Raw genomic sequence first — 17196 nt, 5'->3', positions numbered from 1 at the left:
CCATCACATCATCTTACTTCATGGGATTCTGGTTTGGATTTAGGTTTTTTGGTTTGGGTTGTTTGGGGTTTTTTTGGCAGGGGAGGGCATTGTTTGGTTGTCTTATTGATGTTTTTTCCTCCAGTCTTGGCAAATGTTTTGGTATTGAACCTCTTGGACATGTTATTCTTTCAGATTCTGATATGGCCCCTCTATTGCAAAAGGTGGCAAGAGGACATCAAAGGGACAAAACCAGAAATCACAAGACTAAAACTACCACAACATTTCATAAACTTTCCATATGACAGAGTAGTCAAACTGATTCACCAGAGTATACTCTTAATTTTAATTATGATCTACAGTATAGGGCATGAATTTCAAAATACATGTATGCGTCACAGCTGATTTCCTCCTGCTACCACTGAAAAACTGAACATTAGAAAATTATACCTACAATTTAATTTATAAATAATAAAGTATAAAACCATTTAGAAGCAAAGGAAAATAATCATTTATGATCTTGATTATTTCTAGTCCTTGGTACATTTTTTTTCCTACCTGTATTCTTCTGTGAATTGCTGTTACTTCCTTGTTCTTCACCTTACTTTCCTCATCATTTCTATCTTACCAAAACTTTGCTAGACACTTTACCCATCAATTTTATCAGAGAGAATGGCTTTTTGTTGTTTAATACTAATACCAAGTATTAGCACTTTAAACTAACTTCTCTACTGAGACTAATTTAGCCAGAAAAGTTTCTTTTTGCAAAGAGGATAAAACAATGGCTCTAGAAGGCAATTTACATTATTAAAATTTTTAAAATTAGGTTTCTTGTCATAATAGAGTCTTCCCTCTCATTCAAAAGCAAATCAATATTTTTAAAAATTTAAATAAGTTATTTAGCCTTGCAACAAAACAGAAAAGTTAATCAAAGAATCAAGGTTTAAAAAGAAAACTGCAAACAGTTTCACAAACAGGTTCACAGTGTCTACTCTGAATCCAAATTCAGATCTATTTGGGTAACAAACCAAAAATAAAGCAAAAACCGGAACAAATAAAAGTGGATTAATTAGTCAAAAAACTGATTAATTTGTCAGTTTGACTACAATTCCCTCATCTGTTTAAAGGGAAAATAATCAATGATCTTTATTCTCAAGCAAAAATCACAGAAAACAGTGGCTTACGATTACTTGGCAATGTTCTGTACCACACCTGCAGCAAACAAGCAGTAGGGAAAGCCTGGAATTCAGCACTAGTGAGGATTTGGGGGTGTATTCATACTTGTGTTATAATCCACTGATTTTTTAAAATATAATTTTAATTTATAATCTGAAACTACTCAGATAAAACAACTGTGATAAAGACAAGGATATTTTCAACACGGAAACACAAGAAATTGATGTTTAAGTTAAGTTATTTGGGAAGCAGCAACAAGTTATTTTTAAATGAAAGTCCAAATCTAATTATTTCACTTCCTCTGATACAACTGGACCCTTTTCAAAGTACATTTTCGTATAAAGAAGTTGAATTACCACTGTTGAGAAGGAAAATCTGAATTGCCAAAAGACATCCATTAAAAAAAAAAAATAAAGAAAAGTAGCAATTTTTAAAAATTATATTATCCATAGTTTGCATTAACTGGAAGAATCAGTTTAAGTACAGCCAATTTGACAAGGAATGTTACTGGTTTGATAAGCCATTTTCTTTACTAAAAGATAACTAACAGGTCAATTCCAACACAGATTACAGAATAAGACTATTGCAAGTTGCTTACCAATATCAATATATTTTGGGTCCAAGGGCGTGCCAATAGAATTGCAGAGAACCAGCACATACTGTGTGGAAATAAAAGCAAGTGTCATTACTACCACACTTTTTGTAGATCAGTAAGCTGTACAGAGTTTTCTGTGAAGGTGCATCTCATAACCCACGCCACACATTCTCATGCTCATCAGCCACAGAAAACACAGAGACCACGACTGTAGCAAATATAAAGCAGCATAAGCATGAGAGCAACTGAGAGTAAATGAGAGTTATTTGCCAATTACCACTATAAATTAAGAACAAGCACAAAACAGGCAAGTAACCACCTGCTTTATGTATGGGAGCAAATCTACCAGGTGAAATCCAAAGACAACACATGGGCAAGGCAGGCAGCGTCTCCTCTGCTGCTGAGTGAGGCACAGGCTGCGCTGGGAGTATTTACAGGCACGATACACCCCTGACTCAGGGATTTCATTCTCATCAGCTGCTCATGAAAAAGGTAATCTAATAAACTCCCAGCAGTTAGGATCTTTGTTCTATCCTTTGCAGATCTCCACCTCCTTGAACCTCCAAGAGGGTAACAGTGTGGGGAGAATTGTCAGTAAGGCTCTCCCTCTGCCCTGCAGTACCACAGGTACCACAGAAGTGATGAGGGGGTTTTTTAAATTTTTGCCTTCTTGTAATCTCACTCAGGAAGGCTTTATTAGCACAGTTACCTCAGAGACTGGGCTGTTAAATTCAGGAAGATGCAAATACATAACAATTCGCTCGACAATAATGCTTCATTGTTGCAGTTTATGTATTTAATTCTTCAGGTCTAATCAAGGATTAAATATCTTAATGGTTATTGCATAGGGAAATGCCTTGAATGAAGAAGTAAAGGAGCAACTTTTATTGTCAAGTTTTTAAACTTAAAATAAATACAATATACAGGGCTACCAAAATGTGAATTACCCATGAGCTGTTACCCTGACTCTCCAGGAGATAAAAGATAATTAGTTTTTCATGGCTCTTTCACCTCCTCAACAATCCACGTAATTGTGGTAGCAGACTACAGTAACTGTACAGCTACCCTTTTAAACTGATAGACTGACATCTTATTCATCACGAGAGCAGCTCAATTTAGCTTTTCACCTACTGTATGAACTTCATTCTTCCAAAGAAAAAGAGTTGAACATGGATTTCTTTTCATTATTTTTTTCTGGTTTGGCCACCAATAAGTACCTCACAAAAATAGTATTTTTATTTCTTTGTTCATGAGTTAAAACTTTTCACCAGCATTCTCAGATTTCTATTTTCAAAAAATATGTTGTGCCTCTGCCTGTGTAGAAAAACACACATGGCTTTATTAACTCTGTTTTTCATTTCCATCATCTTTACATTAATTATTCTCTGGGAAATTACCCCCCATTCAGTCTACAATAAATTTCTCTTTTATGCCCTTTCTAGTAATTTCTGAGACTCCAAGTCAGCAGATCAGAGCCTGTCAAGGAGTAATGGAGTAACAGTATCCAAGACAGGCTGTATGACCCACACAAGGCAGTGCCAGGGCAGGGAGTTTCCATTCCAGCCTTGTTATGGAAATCAACATGAAGTACTTCTTAATTTACTGACAATTTTGCAATATCTTTAAACAGGTCCTGCTGAAATTAAGTAATTTTTTTCCCATTAGCTATTGCTTAAATTCTGCTATTCTGAAACCACAATTTTAATGACCAAAATCTCTTGTAAACCAAATCAGTTTTCAGACAACAACTCTAATGAACTGCTATCCATAAGCCTATGCACTTCATTTCCTAAAACCTGGCAACTCAGTGTTAATAATTACTCAACTCTAATGAACTGCTATCCATAAGCCTATGCACTTCATTTCCTGAACTGGCAACTCAGTGTTAATAATTACACTGGAGCCATTTCCAAACAAATGATAGGTCCTTACTACCTGTAACTTTCAAGTGTGAAAATTAAATCTCTTATTTATGCCCAATAGAGTTACACTAAGTCTCTCAACTGTTTGTTTCCTCCTTTAAAATGACAATTCAGAAAAAAAATTATTTTATTGCACTCAACTTCACCAAATGTTTATGGCCACAATCCCATGTTTTCAATCCATATGACAGTATACCATTTATAACACAATGAAGCAAAGCAGCACTACAGCATGTTTGGGGTTTTTTACCATGGCACCAAATGATTCTGTCTCCTGCTCCTCCTTTGTAAGCAATATATAAGTGATACAGAAAATAATTCTGAAATAATTACACAGGAAAAATCATGTAACAGTATCATGTAACACTAACAGAACGTTCATAAACCAAAGAATACATTTATCAATTGTGATTACACATAAAAAAATTAATAAACAAAGAAGTTTGCAGTAAAATGTAACTTATATCACCTAAAAAATTGCCCCTTTTTTTCCATTTCTGACTGACAAAATATTCATTACCATTGTGATGCTTTTACCTTGTCTCTGGAGAACTGTTCCAAATATTTCTGAAGAAACATTCATCTGGAAGGTTGCAGTTTTTATTAGGTAACTAAGGGCAACAAGGAGTTGATCTGTAGATGCAGTTACTTTGAATCAGCTACTTTGTTGGGTTTCTATGGTTTTGAACACTGAGCCCATTCACACCATTCTGTCAAATGACAACTGACACAACTCTAAGGCAGATTCAGACTTTTACATTTCATCTTATTCTGGCTGTAAAGAACTGACACGTGGAACAGAGCATTTCGATTGAAAATTAAGACAGATTTTACCTGAGGCTGATTTTCATCTGCTTTAGTTGCTAAAACACAGAAGTCCCCATAAGTTGTTATGGAAATAAGGCTCTTGACATATTTCACGTATTTCTCATTGTTTTTTGTGTCCCAAAAGACCACACAGCACTCTGGGCGGTCCGCTCGGGTATAGGCGTAAACAACGGTATTGGAACAGTAACCCCACTGCCAAGAAAGACAATGTTGGTAAAAACCATCAGAAATTATACTAATTCAATAATGAATTGTTCCAGCCATGGAAGAGTTTATTTCATATACACAACTAGTATTCAATATTTCTTACCTGTCAAGTGACAAACTGATTTATTATGAGAACACAGCTCACATAGTAAGATATTGGAATAATATTAAACTGGCAAAAGAAGCTTTTCTATCACAGCAAGCTTTTTCTGCCACCTTCAGAACCAAAGGATCAACCTTAAAATGTGACAAGATCTCACTTTGCCCTGTTTCCTCCTTGTTCAGCAGGTATATTTAGGTATATTTATATGGTTCAGCAGGTATTCAGAAATACCCAGTGTGATGATGGTTTTTGCCATGAAAATGCTTGCTTTGTGACTACTGATTCAGAAACCTGAAGTTCATTTCCCAAAGGAAATACAATAAATACCTTTAACAGTGCAATCATATAGGAGCACTGTAATAACTCACATCACTTCTTCTGTATTAGCACCATGAGAAAACCCCTCCCCTCCTCCCAGAAGAATGTAATTATTGCTGTAACAAGTAGGAGAAAGGGCAAAAAGGCAAAAGAAAGAATATACATGAGGATGCATTTATTGCATTTGACTGATTCAAAGTACAAAATATAATAACGAAAATCCTTTCTAATACAACAGAATCAGAAAATAGGAGGGAGGTGAAACTGTCAAATAAATGAGCCATGAAGCAAAAATCTTAAAGGCAGATGATGGAATTGTAGAAAATCTAATAGAATTCTCTGCATCAACATCTACTAGAGAGGGAGGAGAGAAAGCTTATTAGTGTTGGCAAGAGAGGCTCCCACACTCCTCAGGAAATTAAACCAAAGTGATAAACTACAGCATCAACAGAAGAACTTCTAGAATAGGCCCAGAGACTCTAAACTAGTATTACAACTCCTGCAAACTACGAATAGGTTAGAAAAAGATCAGCTCAATTAATAGTTCTTACTGTCCTGTTAATTTAAAACCTCCTTTGTCTTATTATGGCTTATTGAAAAAGAGAGGAAAACAGATTATTCAGTACACTGGTAATGTGATATTAACTCTTCATCTCCAGGTCATTAATTCCACTCCAGCCTCAGATAATTGTAAATTTGAATCACTCCCATTTAATGACTGTCACCTTTTAGAATACATAGCTCCTAAAAGGGAGTTACTTATATTACCAAAACATAGCAGAAGTAAAACATGAAGAAAAACATGTTTTCTTCATGTATCATTCACCATGAAAATATTTAACATTGAAATAGAGTACACTAACACTTATTAAGAGTTTACTTGCTGCAGAAATAAATTAATTTGAACATCTCTCTTTCCTTTTCAATTGTGCAAAATGGAAAAAAATGACCTTACACATGCAGTTCCTAAAACAAAAGTTTCAAAGAATTATTAATTTGCAAACTATGCCAGATCTTGAAACACACATGGTCTCCTAGATGCTGATGAGTTTAAGAAAAAGCAACAAGCCTGTGTTCCAGCTGTTGCACATCTCCCAGAATAAACATTAGGTAGCATTTTCTGCAAGACTAATTTCCAGCTCAGATTTCTAAAGTCTTTCCAGAATATTTACAACAAACTGTTTGAAAAAGCCTCCTAGCAGATTTGTGTTTACAACTCCCTAACTAAAATACATTTCAATATAGCTGCAGGATGTCCCTCACATTGCACTCTCTCTAATTACAGTGGCTACACACTGATGATTAAAGAACATGTCCTCTGCTGTGGAAAGAAGTATACAATACTCTATACTGGACAGTACTTGCTATTATTTGTTAAACTGTAAATTTAAATGAAATAGTTCTAACTCCAAAAAAAAAAAAAAGACACCAAATTAAAAAACTCAGGTGGTAAACAAGATAAAACATTTAGAATTAGATGATACACACTTGTAAGAAGTATATTGAGAACTGAAATGTAAGCAGGAAGTACATCTATCAGGTTGCTCTCACTCCTATTGTTCAGGTGTCTACTCAGCTTTCCAGCTCAAATGAATAAATCACCAAAAAAAATGGCAGTAAAGTAAGGCTCAAACAATTCCCATCATATGACTCAGCCCAACCTAGTTAAGCAAACAGCAGTGAAAACTCAGCAGCCTTACCTAATGACATCCTCAAGTCCTACCAAATTTAGAATCGTGCCCAGTTCTGTTTCCTTATTGTGAAAATGAAAGTCCAAATGCATTGTACAGGCAATGGCTAAGTCACTGCATCTCCAAGACAGACTCACATCCCACTAAAACTGCAGGTCAGTAGTGTTGATCAAGCTGCAATCCTAAGTTAAGCACCAGTTTCATATATATACATATACACACACATATGTATGTATGTATGTCTGTATATTAGAGCAAGCTACTTTTTCAATCTGATCAGAAAGAAAGTAACAGGAAACTTATTAATACAACTAAGTTTCACATTACTACATACCTTGTAATGTGGACGAATGTTTGCAAAATATATGTAATGATCAACAGCCAGTGCAATTTTCAGTCCACCTCCCTCCCAGGACAAGGAAGAAATCTGTTTGCCAGGAACTTTCAGCGTACGTAAGTGCTTGGTTAGAACAAGGAAAGAAAAAGATTTGAATTTATTACAGGAAAGCCACTCTAAAATACATAAATGACAGTTTTGTTAGTTGTTGAAAAAAACCCTATAGATATTCTTTACAGTACCCCACAACAATTCTCAGATTGCAATACATATGCAAAGAAAGAGTGATATTTAAGGTGTACACCATAACGTGTTCTTTCACCTCAGATTTGGTTTGCTGTTTTTTCGCTTGTGTTTTATTTCTCCAGAGAGAAACATACAACAGGACTCAGTGATAGTTCAAGCTTGAAAAAATAAACAGATAGAGAATGACAGTATAAACATTATTCTCTTTGGTTGGTAATTTGACTCGCCTTTATGAATTCATTCACAATTAAAACACAGCAGTAGCACTGATCCTGACATGCCTCAGAAGTTTCACTGCCACTGGAAGTGTATTAATCAGTTCATGTACAGCACTCTTAACTACAGATGATAGCTTAAACAAATAAAAACATATCCCTACTCCAAGTCAAGAGCATGCAATTAATTAGCTGCAGAGGTACACAGTTTTCACGGAGGCAATGGACATTTTCCTCTTCTCTATCCCCTTTCCAAAAGAATCTAAGAAAGGCAGTTGGTACACTTTCCATCTTTTTTCCAATATCTTTATTTTGCTGAAGAATTTTAAATTGAATGAAGGAAACAATTAGAAAAAAAATATTTTCAAAAGCTATAACCTTAGTCCCACAGAGCACTTCTTTGTGGGTACCTTTTTAGTTGCAAATAATATAGATGTATGTAGTAAAATATACACTTATCTACTATTTACTGTACTTTTTTGAATAATCTTAGGCTTTAAAAAATACATTTTACTGAGTAGAGCATTGATGCTCAGGTCTAACTTTCCTTTTGAGTACCTATTTCATGCCTTTGATTAGATGCAAATACCAAGTCAAAATACTGCTCACACATTATTCATGGAAAATACCATCTTCCAAAAAGTTAAGACCATATCTGAGTATCAGAACAAGTACAAAACAATTCTAAAACCGGAAGAATTTACATTGAAACACTAAATACAAAATCTGGAACACCGGTTTCAGTTAATCCGAAGGACATCAGCAACCAGAGATGCAACATTATTGCCAAAACCTTTGGTTCCATTAAATCCTTTCAACTAAGGCAACCCCTGCAGATGATGTTGGATCTTAACCCCTGTCACAGCACAGCTCAGAGCTGGCCAGTACTTCCTCTGTACAAAGGACAAACTTCATCACACTCTGATACATAACACTAACTTACTCATTTTCACCTATATTACTAAGAGGGAACGGGATATTACCTGGCAAGACAAAAATAGCACAACAAAAACTTACTGAGCAGTTGTCTCTCAACTATCAAACATTTAATCTACTATAAAAAGCCAGGATGGACAAAAACCATTTACAAAACAATAGCCCTAACAGCCAAATTAAGAAGTTTAGAAAAAAAAATTAGCTTTTCTGAGGTTTCTGAGCCATTGCTTTTACTGATACAGGATGCCTTTTTTCAGTTTTACTCATTCCATATAAAAGAGCACATACCAAGTATTTAATACCAATACTCATTCACTGCTGTATTTTCAGCTTCTAATCTAGAGATGCCCAGGTCTCTTACACAGCCAGTGTAGAAAGACAAGTACTTCTGGATTTGATACAGAGATGTTGACATCTTGACTGCTGCCTAAGCTCCAAACTGCTTTTCTTCCATAGTCTCATCTCAGGGATCTGGTGTTCAAAGTCAGACACCACACTTATCCTATCACTAATGTTTTGAGAGGCACTTGGGATTTTCATGCTGGCCCCTATGCTAATGTTCTAAAAGTGTACATGGTCCTGTTTTCAGATCCATATGGATATGCCAGATGGATGGATACCTCAAACCACTAAACATCTACATTCTGGCATCCAAATTCCACCAGTAATGACCCTGTAGCAAAACATAACAAAATTTAGAAAAAAAAAAAAAAACCCAAACATTCATACTACTTATCAAATATTTTTACCTCACCAAAGGGAGTGTAGAACTGCACAACATTGATATCTTTATCTTGAGAAGTTGCTTTGAGGGAGCCTGCCAGTGCCAGAATGCTTCCATTGGAGTTCCACTGAATACACACTACATTGATACCAGCATCAATCAAAACAGGATCTAGTTTTTAAGGAATAAACATTAAGAATATCAACACAAATAGGCATTTTGGGTCAAGAGAAGCTCAGTGACTTGCACCCTACAATTTGTACCTACTGTAGTCATTCTCATCTCTCATTATCTGGCATCTCCCATTATCATAACAGACAGCAAGGCAAGGGCAGTTGGGTTCAATGTAGCCTTGGGTACCGTGGTACCAGTGTATCCCAGCAATGCCGAAGGCTCCAGTTAAATTCACCAAACAACTCAGCTTCATTTTCACCTGTGCAAGAATGGTTAATTAAAGTCATAGAAAACATGTTAATTAAAGAATAATTTAAATCTCTACTGACACTTGCAAAAGACAAAATGTCTAAGCAAAACTGTTTTCCTGTCCCAAGAAAAATTTTGAAGTTCTCAGAATTTTATGGGTTTGAAAAACTTCCTTATATAATAAAAGCCAGATCAGACATACAAAAACATATATTTTTAACTACAAAGAAGTACCCTAATGTTGGCGTTTTCCTTCTTTGAAAAGTAACTTAAAAACAAAGAAAACCAACAACATAAAAAGCCACCACCGACACATGTACACAGACACGAGAAACCCCCTGGAACACAGCAAAAAATAATTATTACTTCAAACCATTCATAGGCACAATATTTTAAAAACAACAAAAGAAAATGCAACAACAACAACAACATCAACAAAAATAACAAAACAAAAAAACATTTCTTTGCTTTTTCTTGACAAAAGTTTGCTGAATAACATATAAAAATAATTGGAAAAAAACTACTGTCCAAATTATAACACCAACTAAGAGAACTTTTGCAATAACTAGCCCAGAATACCTGGTAACACAAGTAAGGGTTTGTCTGAAAGACAAAGAGTATTCCTGAATCAATTCCAAGAGGAATGCCAGGTAAGTTATGGGAGAGAGGGGGAGAGGGAGAGAGAGCACAACCATATATATTGTTGATATGGTGGGGGAAATGACAGCAAATTATTTAAAGAATTTCAGTAATTTGTAGCAGTTGGAATACCATGACTCACACAGTGGAAAGAAAGAAAGATACAGTGGGAGGATAAAGAAAAGAAAATGGGAAGGATAGCAGATACTTTCTTAGGAAGGTAATGGAAAGGAGAAGAAAATTCACCATATTAAGCATCTAAAAGTTAAGAACATGGTCTCAAATACACAGGTTTTAAAGTCAGTATTTTACTTTTGTTATAGTCATATTCCAATACTTTAAGTAGATATAAATAAATAAATAAATCTAGGTTGCAGGAATTCAACAATATACTATAGCTATTTCCCTTTTTTTTTCTACTCACTACCAGGATTTCTCTAAAGAATAATAGAAGCAATAGGAAAATAAACTATCGCTTTTTCCAAAAGCATGCTAATACTTTAAGAAGCAGAAGCTGTAGGAAGGCAGTATCCTTTAAGCCAGCCTTAGTTCCCCCAAATAATGAAAGAAAGAAAAAAACAACAGCTAAAAAATATTAAATCTGACCTACCATCACAAACATCTTTGAAAGTAAAGATTTTCAGATGTCCCAATGAGTTTAACTTAATTTCAGCAGTCTGACCATTCCTACTTTTACATTTTCAGTAACTATTGCAAGGCCAAGAGGCATTAGTTGATGTGATAATGATTTAGCTACCAAAAAAAAAGTAATTATAATAAAAAGCTAAAGAACTCTTGAATAAAAGCTCTGTGCAGTTCTCAGTACTGATATCCACCAATTAAAAAGCATTAAATAAATTAAAAGTGAGCTTTTATATCTGTTGAATTAAATTATAATCCTTATATATAATTATCATTATACCCTGATGTTATAATTACAACCCTTAATTATACCACAGTGAACTTACAATAAAATTTCCCTGATTGTCATAAATGTGAATCTCTCCATTTGACATTCCAAAGAGTAAAATTTTGCTATTGGAGGACCAGGCCACGTGGCACAGGTGGCTGCCTTTCAAGTCTTTTCCCCAAATGCGATTGCCTGGAACAAAACATTGACTTAATAAACATACCACAAAATTAAAAACAGGATGCAAGCTACCAATGTAAAAACTAAAACAGCTAAAGTCAAAGCAACAATTAGTAAGTAACTATTAATTATGTTTACCTAGTGAAACAGAGACACTCTGTATATAGCACTACAAATCAATTTGTGTGATAGCACAACAATTAGTAGGGCTTAAAATCTTACCATCCACTGATCCAACAATCACAGCTCCATCTTCATATACAATACAAATCTTCTGTCCATCAGCATTCCAGCTCATACTTCGAACCACCGACTTATTTCTGTTGTTAATCATCTCTTCATACCAAGAGCCTATTAGAAGTGAAAGAAAAACTGAGTTGCACTTGTGATTTGATAAACCTCTAGAGGACTCAAGGTACATGCTAACCACTGAACTGTCCTTTCAGCAAAAGCCTAGCAAGACTACAGTACAGTGTCCCCAGAAGACACAGACACAGTTACTGTGAAACCCAGTGTTCCCATGGGAGCTGCTCACTTCCAAAGCCAATGGTGATGAATGAGGACTCGGAGAGGGGAGCCAAAGTCCAAGAGGGGCCTACCAAAGAGCTCTGTGCTTAAGTAATTTCAGAACTGACAATAAAATAGGAAACATAAACAGAGGGAACAACTGGCTTTGCTAGGAATAGGTAATAAATAATTTACTGATTATTTTTCAAAACTAACAGATTATTTATGTGACAGTAGCCACCATGTATCAGCCAGAAAGACTTTTATTCTTTACTCCTGAAATTAGAAGAACAGCTAGGATTTTTTTCCATTTTTCATTAAATTAAAATTCCCAAGAGAATAGGAAAACCCTTTATTTTCTTTTTCTTTCCCACATGTGTTGGAAAGTGGTTACCTTGACTGTGAGGTTTGCTGGCTTTTAAATGAATTCCAGTGAACCGCAGTATGTGTGTGTGAAAGGCTCAAGAGCAATAAAAGATAATTATAGTCATTCACTGGTTAGTCATATTGGTTCACTACCTTAAACATTTCTAAAGATAGGTTTTATGAGAGTATTTCATTGATGCTTTATGCAATGTTGATAAGTTTTTGTAGTCTACTAACATGTTCGTGCTCAGTGCACAATATATTTTGCATACTGCATTCCAAGCAACAGAGATAAAAAATTTAGAGCAGTTTATCAAGCACATGGCTAAGCACTTGTATCTTCATCTATGGTAGCTCTGCAGGACAAGTGCCTTGTCTCATGTGACTACACTATAAAAAAATAGACAAGTACTACAATAAAACTTGAAAATAATTTTAAAACTATTTTGAGCTATACAATCTGCAAAATAAACACTCTGAAAAACAACAGTAAAAACTGCAAGTGAGGGAAAAAATATTTCTCATGACACAGATCATCCCATCTCAAGTTTATCCTGCAGAATACCTCTGTACATCATCCACACAATGATGAGGCCATTTTGATCGCTGGTAGTCAATTTTTGATACTGTTCGTTCCATGTCACAACCTGAACAAAACCTAGAAATTGATAAAAAGCTTTTTATTGCCATTATTTCAGTTAATAAAAAATACAACTTCCAACTTAATCAACCTGGAGCTTTTCAGAAATTTACATTGCTGACTTTGATTTAATTGTAGGCTTCTTTCAGTGTCATTTATTTCCTCTTTCAAAATTCTGCCCAAGAGCTCCTCTTGCTTCTGTATCCACCCACTGGAGCAACTCCCTCTCCAAATCCTGCTCAGTGTTGATTCCACACCCAAAACCCAAATCATGGTTTTGCAGTTTCTGACCACCTCTGACACTTTGGGACACTGACAAAATTTTACAGTTGTAGGACATTTGGGGGTTTTATTCCTCTTAGTAGTCTGAGCCTCACTATTGCTGCACTTTTAAAACATAATCTCCCTGACAGTTACCCAAAAGAGCACTCTATACACCTTCAGACCCTCAAGCTTCATATGGGATCCCACTCACAAATATCTGAAATGCTTGAAATCTTATCAGTTCCATACTGCAGATCAAATTGTACCACACTTTTTCCTCCCCTCACTGCTGGGTACCCATTTTCTCTGTATCCTTTCCATTTTTAGTGTTTCAGTCAAGAACGTTATCAACAGATGCAATCAAAGATATTCTAATTGTCAGGGATTTTTAAGGTAATAGTAATCTATTTCAGATTTGAAGACATCTATTCAAAGTATTCACTAAATCAATTCCTCACAGTTAATTTGTTCCAATCATATTTAGTTAAGCCCTTAAAATAACCTGACTCTGGGAAGATTTCAACTGCAAGTCCTCATTAAAAAATCCACTTCCTCAAATAATGCAAGGATTTTAGCATCCTCTTCATATCCCATTGTCCATGGCTGATGACCATTCAACATTTCTCATGTGAGAAGTTAAGTTCTCCCTAATTTTGCTGCATTAAATTTTTACTTTCACACATTACACTTCTCCATCTTGCTTTCTAACCTCTCTAAACTTTGTCTGTACACTGCAGTCTATCCATATACACATTCTGTAATTTGTCAATAAAAGCAAAAATTACAATACATTTAACACAGAAATCAAGTTTACTGAACCAATTTTCATTTCTTCAGAAGAAAATGGAAAGCTACTGTAACACGTAATCTCACAGACATTATTAAAAAGAAAACCCAAAGAGCCTTATCCAGGACATCATGGTAAAAATATACAGCTAAGCTGTTACATACCATGCTGAATACTCACAACCTTTATTTTGGATTTACAATAAAAAGTTATACCAAAATGACTCTATCAGCTTCACAAAATCTTGTATTTCTATTCTAACTAAAAGTAGACCAAATGCCCAAATACACTTACCACTATGACCTTCAAGAGTCTGAGTCACAGAAATGTTGTTAGGAGTTGCTAGTCCCTTTATCTTTGCCTCATCTAAAAAATAACAAAATTCACTATGAAAATAAACCTAACAAAGCATACATGTTACCATGTTTCTATGAATACTGAAGCTGTAATCACTATTTACATAAACTGAACCACTTAAAAAGAAGTACATAGTAACTGCAGTATGAAATTTCCACCCCTCAGTTCCATGTGCTTGCTGTTCACATCTGTCATCAAAATTGATATGGGGAAAAAGCCAACAAAATAAACAAAAAAAGAAAAGAAAAACAACAACAACCAAAGAAAAACAAACCCCAAACCCCACAACAATATCTTAGTCACCACATTTCTTTGCATTCAGAAAAAGAAGTTTAAAAATTTTTGAAAATGGATTTTACTTTTCCTGGAACATACTTATTTAAAAGACAATACACAGTTTTCTCTGTAAAATAATTACGATGGTAGAGAACATTAAAATAAAATCAAGAAATAACAAAGTAAGTTCCAAAATAAACAGGAAGCCTACACAAAAATAATTAATTATATGACCTGAAAAGAAAAAAAAAAAGGAAGCAGCAGTGAAGAAAACTTCAGCAGATCTAATGGGTCTAATGGGTAGACAAATTATTTGTGTGCCAAAAATGAGCAGTTGGAGAAAAATTGTATACATAAGACAGTGATGAAAAAATTTGATGTTGGAAGAAATACATAATAGCTATGTACAGATTTAAAACATATGCAACATTGTCATGTAACTCGGGGAAGAACTTATGCCTAAGTGTGGTGGGTTTTGTTCTTAAGATAAAAATTTAAAAAAAAAAAAAGAACTAAACTAAAACACACACCCCATCACCACCACCACCACCCACCCACCCCACCCCCCCGCCATTTACCTGTTTGTGTTTCTAATTTTATAACTTTCAGTAATCCATCCTCTCCACCACAGGCTATGTAACCTTGGTTATTCCAGGAAATACATTTTAATCGAATATTACCGGGAATTGCAATCTGAAAAAGAAGTACTTTGTATCTCTACACAGTTGCGATAACCACATTTTATTTTGCATCGTCTGTCTGAACACCTCAGAGACACCTACAACAGCACAAGAGATAAATTTATTTCTATTAACAGATCTGTACATGCAAAAAAAGAGAGAAGACAGAACTGTAAGCACTAGAGAAACTGTGCCACCCTCAAGCAATTGAACTCATGCAGTAAATAATAATAACAGGACACCTGCAAAGGTGTCTGAGTAACAAAGACAGGCGGCAGGGGTCACACAGCGCACAGCGCTTCGGTCTCCAGCGGAAAAGCCGCGTCCAAAGCCTGTCGGGGGAAAAGCTGCGGAGCTGCCGGAGCAGCGGAGAGCGAAAAAGCCCCAAGCAAGGCCGAGGGAACCGGCGGGACAGAGCGGGGCAGCGCTCCGGGCGTGCCGCACCATGTCCGCCCGCCTCGCCCCGAGGCTCCCCTCAGCCCCCGCGAGCTCCGCGCTCCCGATCTCCGGGACTCCCCAGGGCAGCTCCCCCTGCCCGAGGGCAGCCAGCCCTCAGCCGCCCCGCGCCTCCCCAGCAGCACCTTCTTGCACAGGTAGATGAACATCCCGGCGGAGCGGCAGCCGCCCGGGCCAGCCCTCACGGCAGCGCGGCCACGCCAGCCCCGCGTCCCCCTGGCAACCGCCAGCGGAAATGGCGCCGCTTCCGGGGGAGCGGCCGCCGCCATTAGCGGTGTGCGCGCCCCGGCGGCGGTGTGCGCGCCCCGGCGGCGGTGTGCGCGCCCCGACCCGGGCCGTGAGGGCGTCTCTCGACCCGGGCGGTTTGGGCGCGCTCCTCTTGGTAAGAAAGCTCTGCCAGTTCGTTAATAAAGGTCACGCTGCTTTTACACGAAAATTCCAAAGTTTGCGAACCGCAGGTTGTCTGCGCAGGGTGTTTGTAGTGTAATTTACATCAACATAGAATTATAGAATGGTTTGGGTTGGAAGGGACTTCAAAGACCATGTAGATCCCATCCCCCTGCCATGGGCTGGGACGACTTCCACTAGACCAGGCTGGTCCTTGAACCCATCCAGCCTGGCCTTGAACACTTCCAGGGATGGAGCATCCACAGCTTCTCTGTGCCAGAGCCTCACCACCCCCAGAGTTACAAATTTCTTCCTAATATATTACCTAAAGCTGCTCTCTTTCAGTTTAAAGCCGTCCCTAATCAAAAAGGAAGGAGACATAATCGTTGGAACAGAGAGCAACTAGCAAGCTCTCAGTGATGTTGAGGTATTAGAAAGATAAATTACTTGTCGCTAATACTGCCATGTTAGTTACAGCTGGACAAGTTTTGATGATCTCAGGCCTAGGGGGAGGTTAATAAAGCTTGGGAAGAAGGATGTCACACTGATAATGGACACAAAGAAAGCAGAATTTATGGGCCACAAGGCCCACGCTTGGCAGAACTCCCAAACTAAGAAAGAAAGGAATAAAGTCAGTTCAGCATTGTGCGGCAGTTGGCTCAGACTGGGTAAAGGGTAATTCCAGCAGCAGCAGATTGCAACTGTCGGACCCAGGAAACGCACCAACCCAAAAGCAAAGAAAGACTGAGCACATGGACTAATTAACATGAGAAGCAAGAGAGTCATTAACCAACAGAAGGTAGAACAGTAATTAATAAAAGAACTATGTCACTGGTAGCACTGTGTAACTCCAGCGCCCATTGGCCTTTTGGTCTGGGACTGTGCAAGTATCTCCTCATCCAGGAGCGGGTGAGAGATGCAGAGATGCAACTTATAAAAAGAGACTGTATAAAGTAAGAGGGGTTGATATAATATTATATAGATATGGAATGGGTATTGTGTAGTAGAATTTTGGAAAACTCATACATGCTTGAGAGTGACAAGTGG

General features: G+C 36.9%; 1 protein-coding gene across 1 annotated transcript in view; it reads right to left on the bottom strand.

Moving 5' to 3' along the window:
* The window catches only part of WDR35 (WD repeat domain 35), a 42245-nt gene extending 26230 nt beyond the window's left edge, over positions 1 to 16015 (bottom strand). Inside the window, exons 1-11 of the mRNA XM_041421626.1 lie at positions 15888 to 16015; positions 15205 to 15319; positions 14288 to 14359; positions 12868 to 12960; positions 11652 to 11780; positions 11308 to 11441; positions 9545 to 9710; positions 9303 to 9448; positions 7154 to 7279; positions 4507 to 4692; positions 1754 to 1814 (exon numbers count right to left, since the gene is read on the bottom strand). Of these exons, the coding sequence (XP_041277560.1) occupies positions 1754 to 1814; positions 4507 to 4692; positions 7154 to 7279; positions 9303 to 9448; positions 9545 to 9710; positions 11308 to 11441; positions 11652 to 11780; positions 12868 to 12960; positions 14288 to 14359; positions 15205 to 15319; positions 15888 to 15911 (1252 nt within the window). The 5' untranslated portion in view covers positions 15912 to 16015. The remainder of the gene's footprint in view (positions 1 to 1753; positions 1815 to 4506; positions 4693 to 7153; positions 7280 to 9302; positions 9449 to 9544; positions 9711 to 11307; positions 11442 to 11651; positions 11781 to 12867; positions 12961 to 14287; positions 14360 to 15204; positions 15320 to 15887) is intronic.
* Between the last annotated feature and the right edge of the window lie 1181 nt (positions 16016 to 17196).

Source organism: Onychostruthus taczanowskii, unplaced genomic scaffold (genome assembly GCF_017590055.1).
Source record: "Onychostruthus taczanowskii isolate IOZ18803 unplaced genomic scaffold, ASM1759005v1 scaffold11, whole genome shotgun sequence".
In the NCBI taxonomy this organism is placed as follows: Eukaryota; Metazoa; Chordata; class Aves; order Passeriformes; family Passeridae; genus Onychostruthus; species Onychostruthus taczanowskii.
This window is presented reverse-complemented; position numbering and strand designations above follow the sequence as displayed.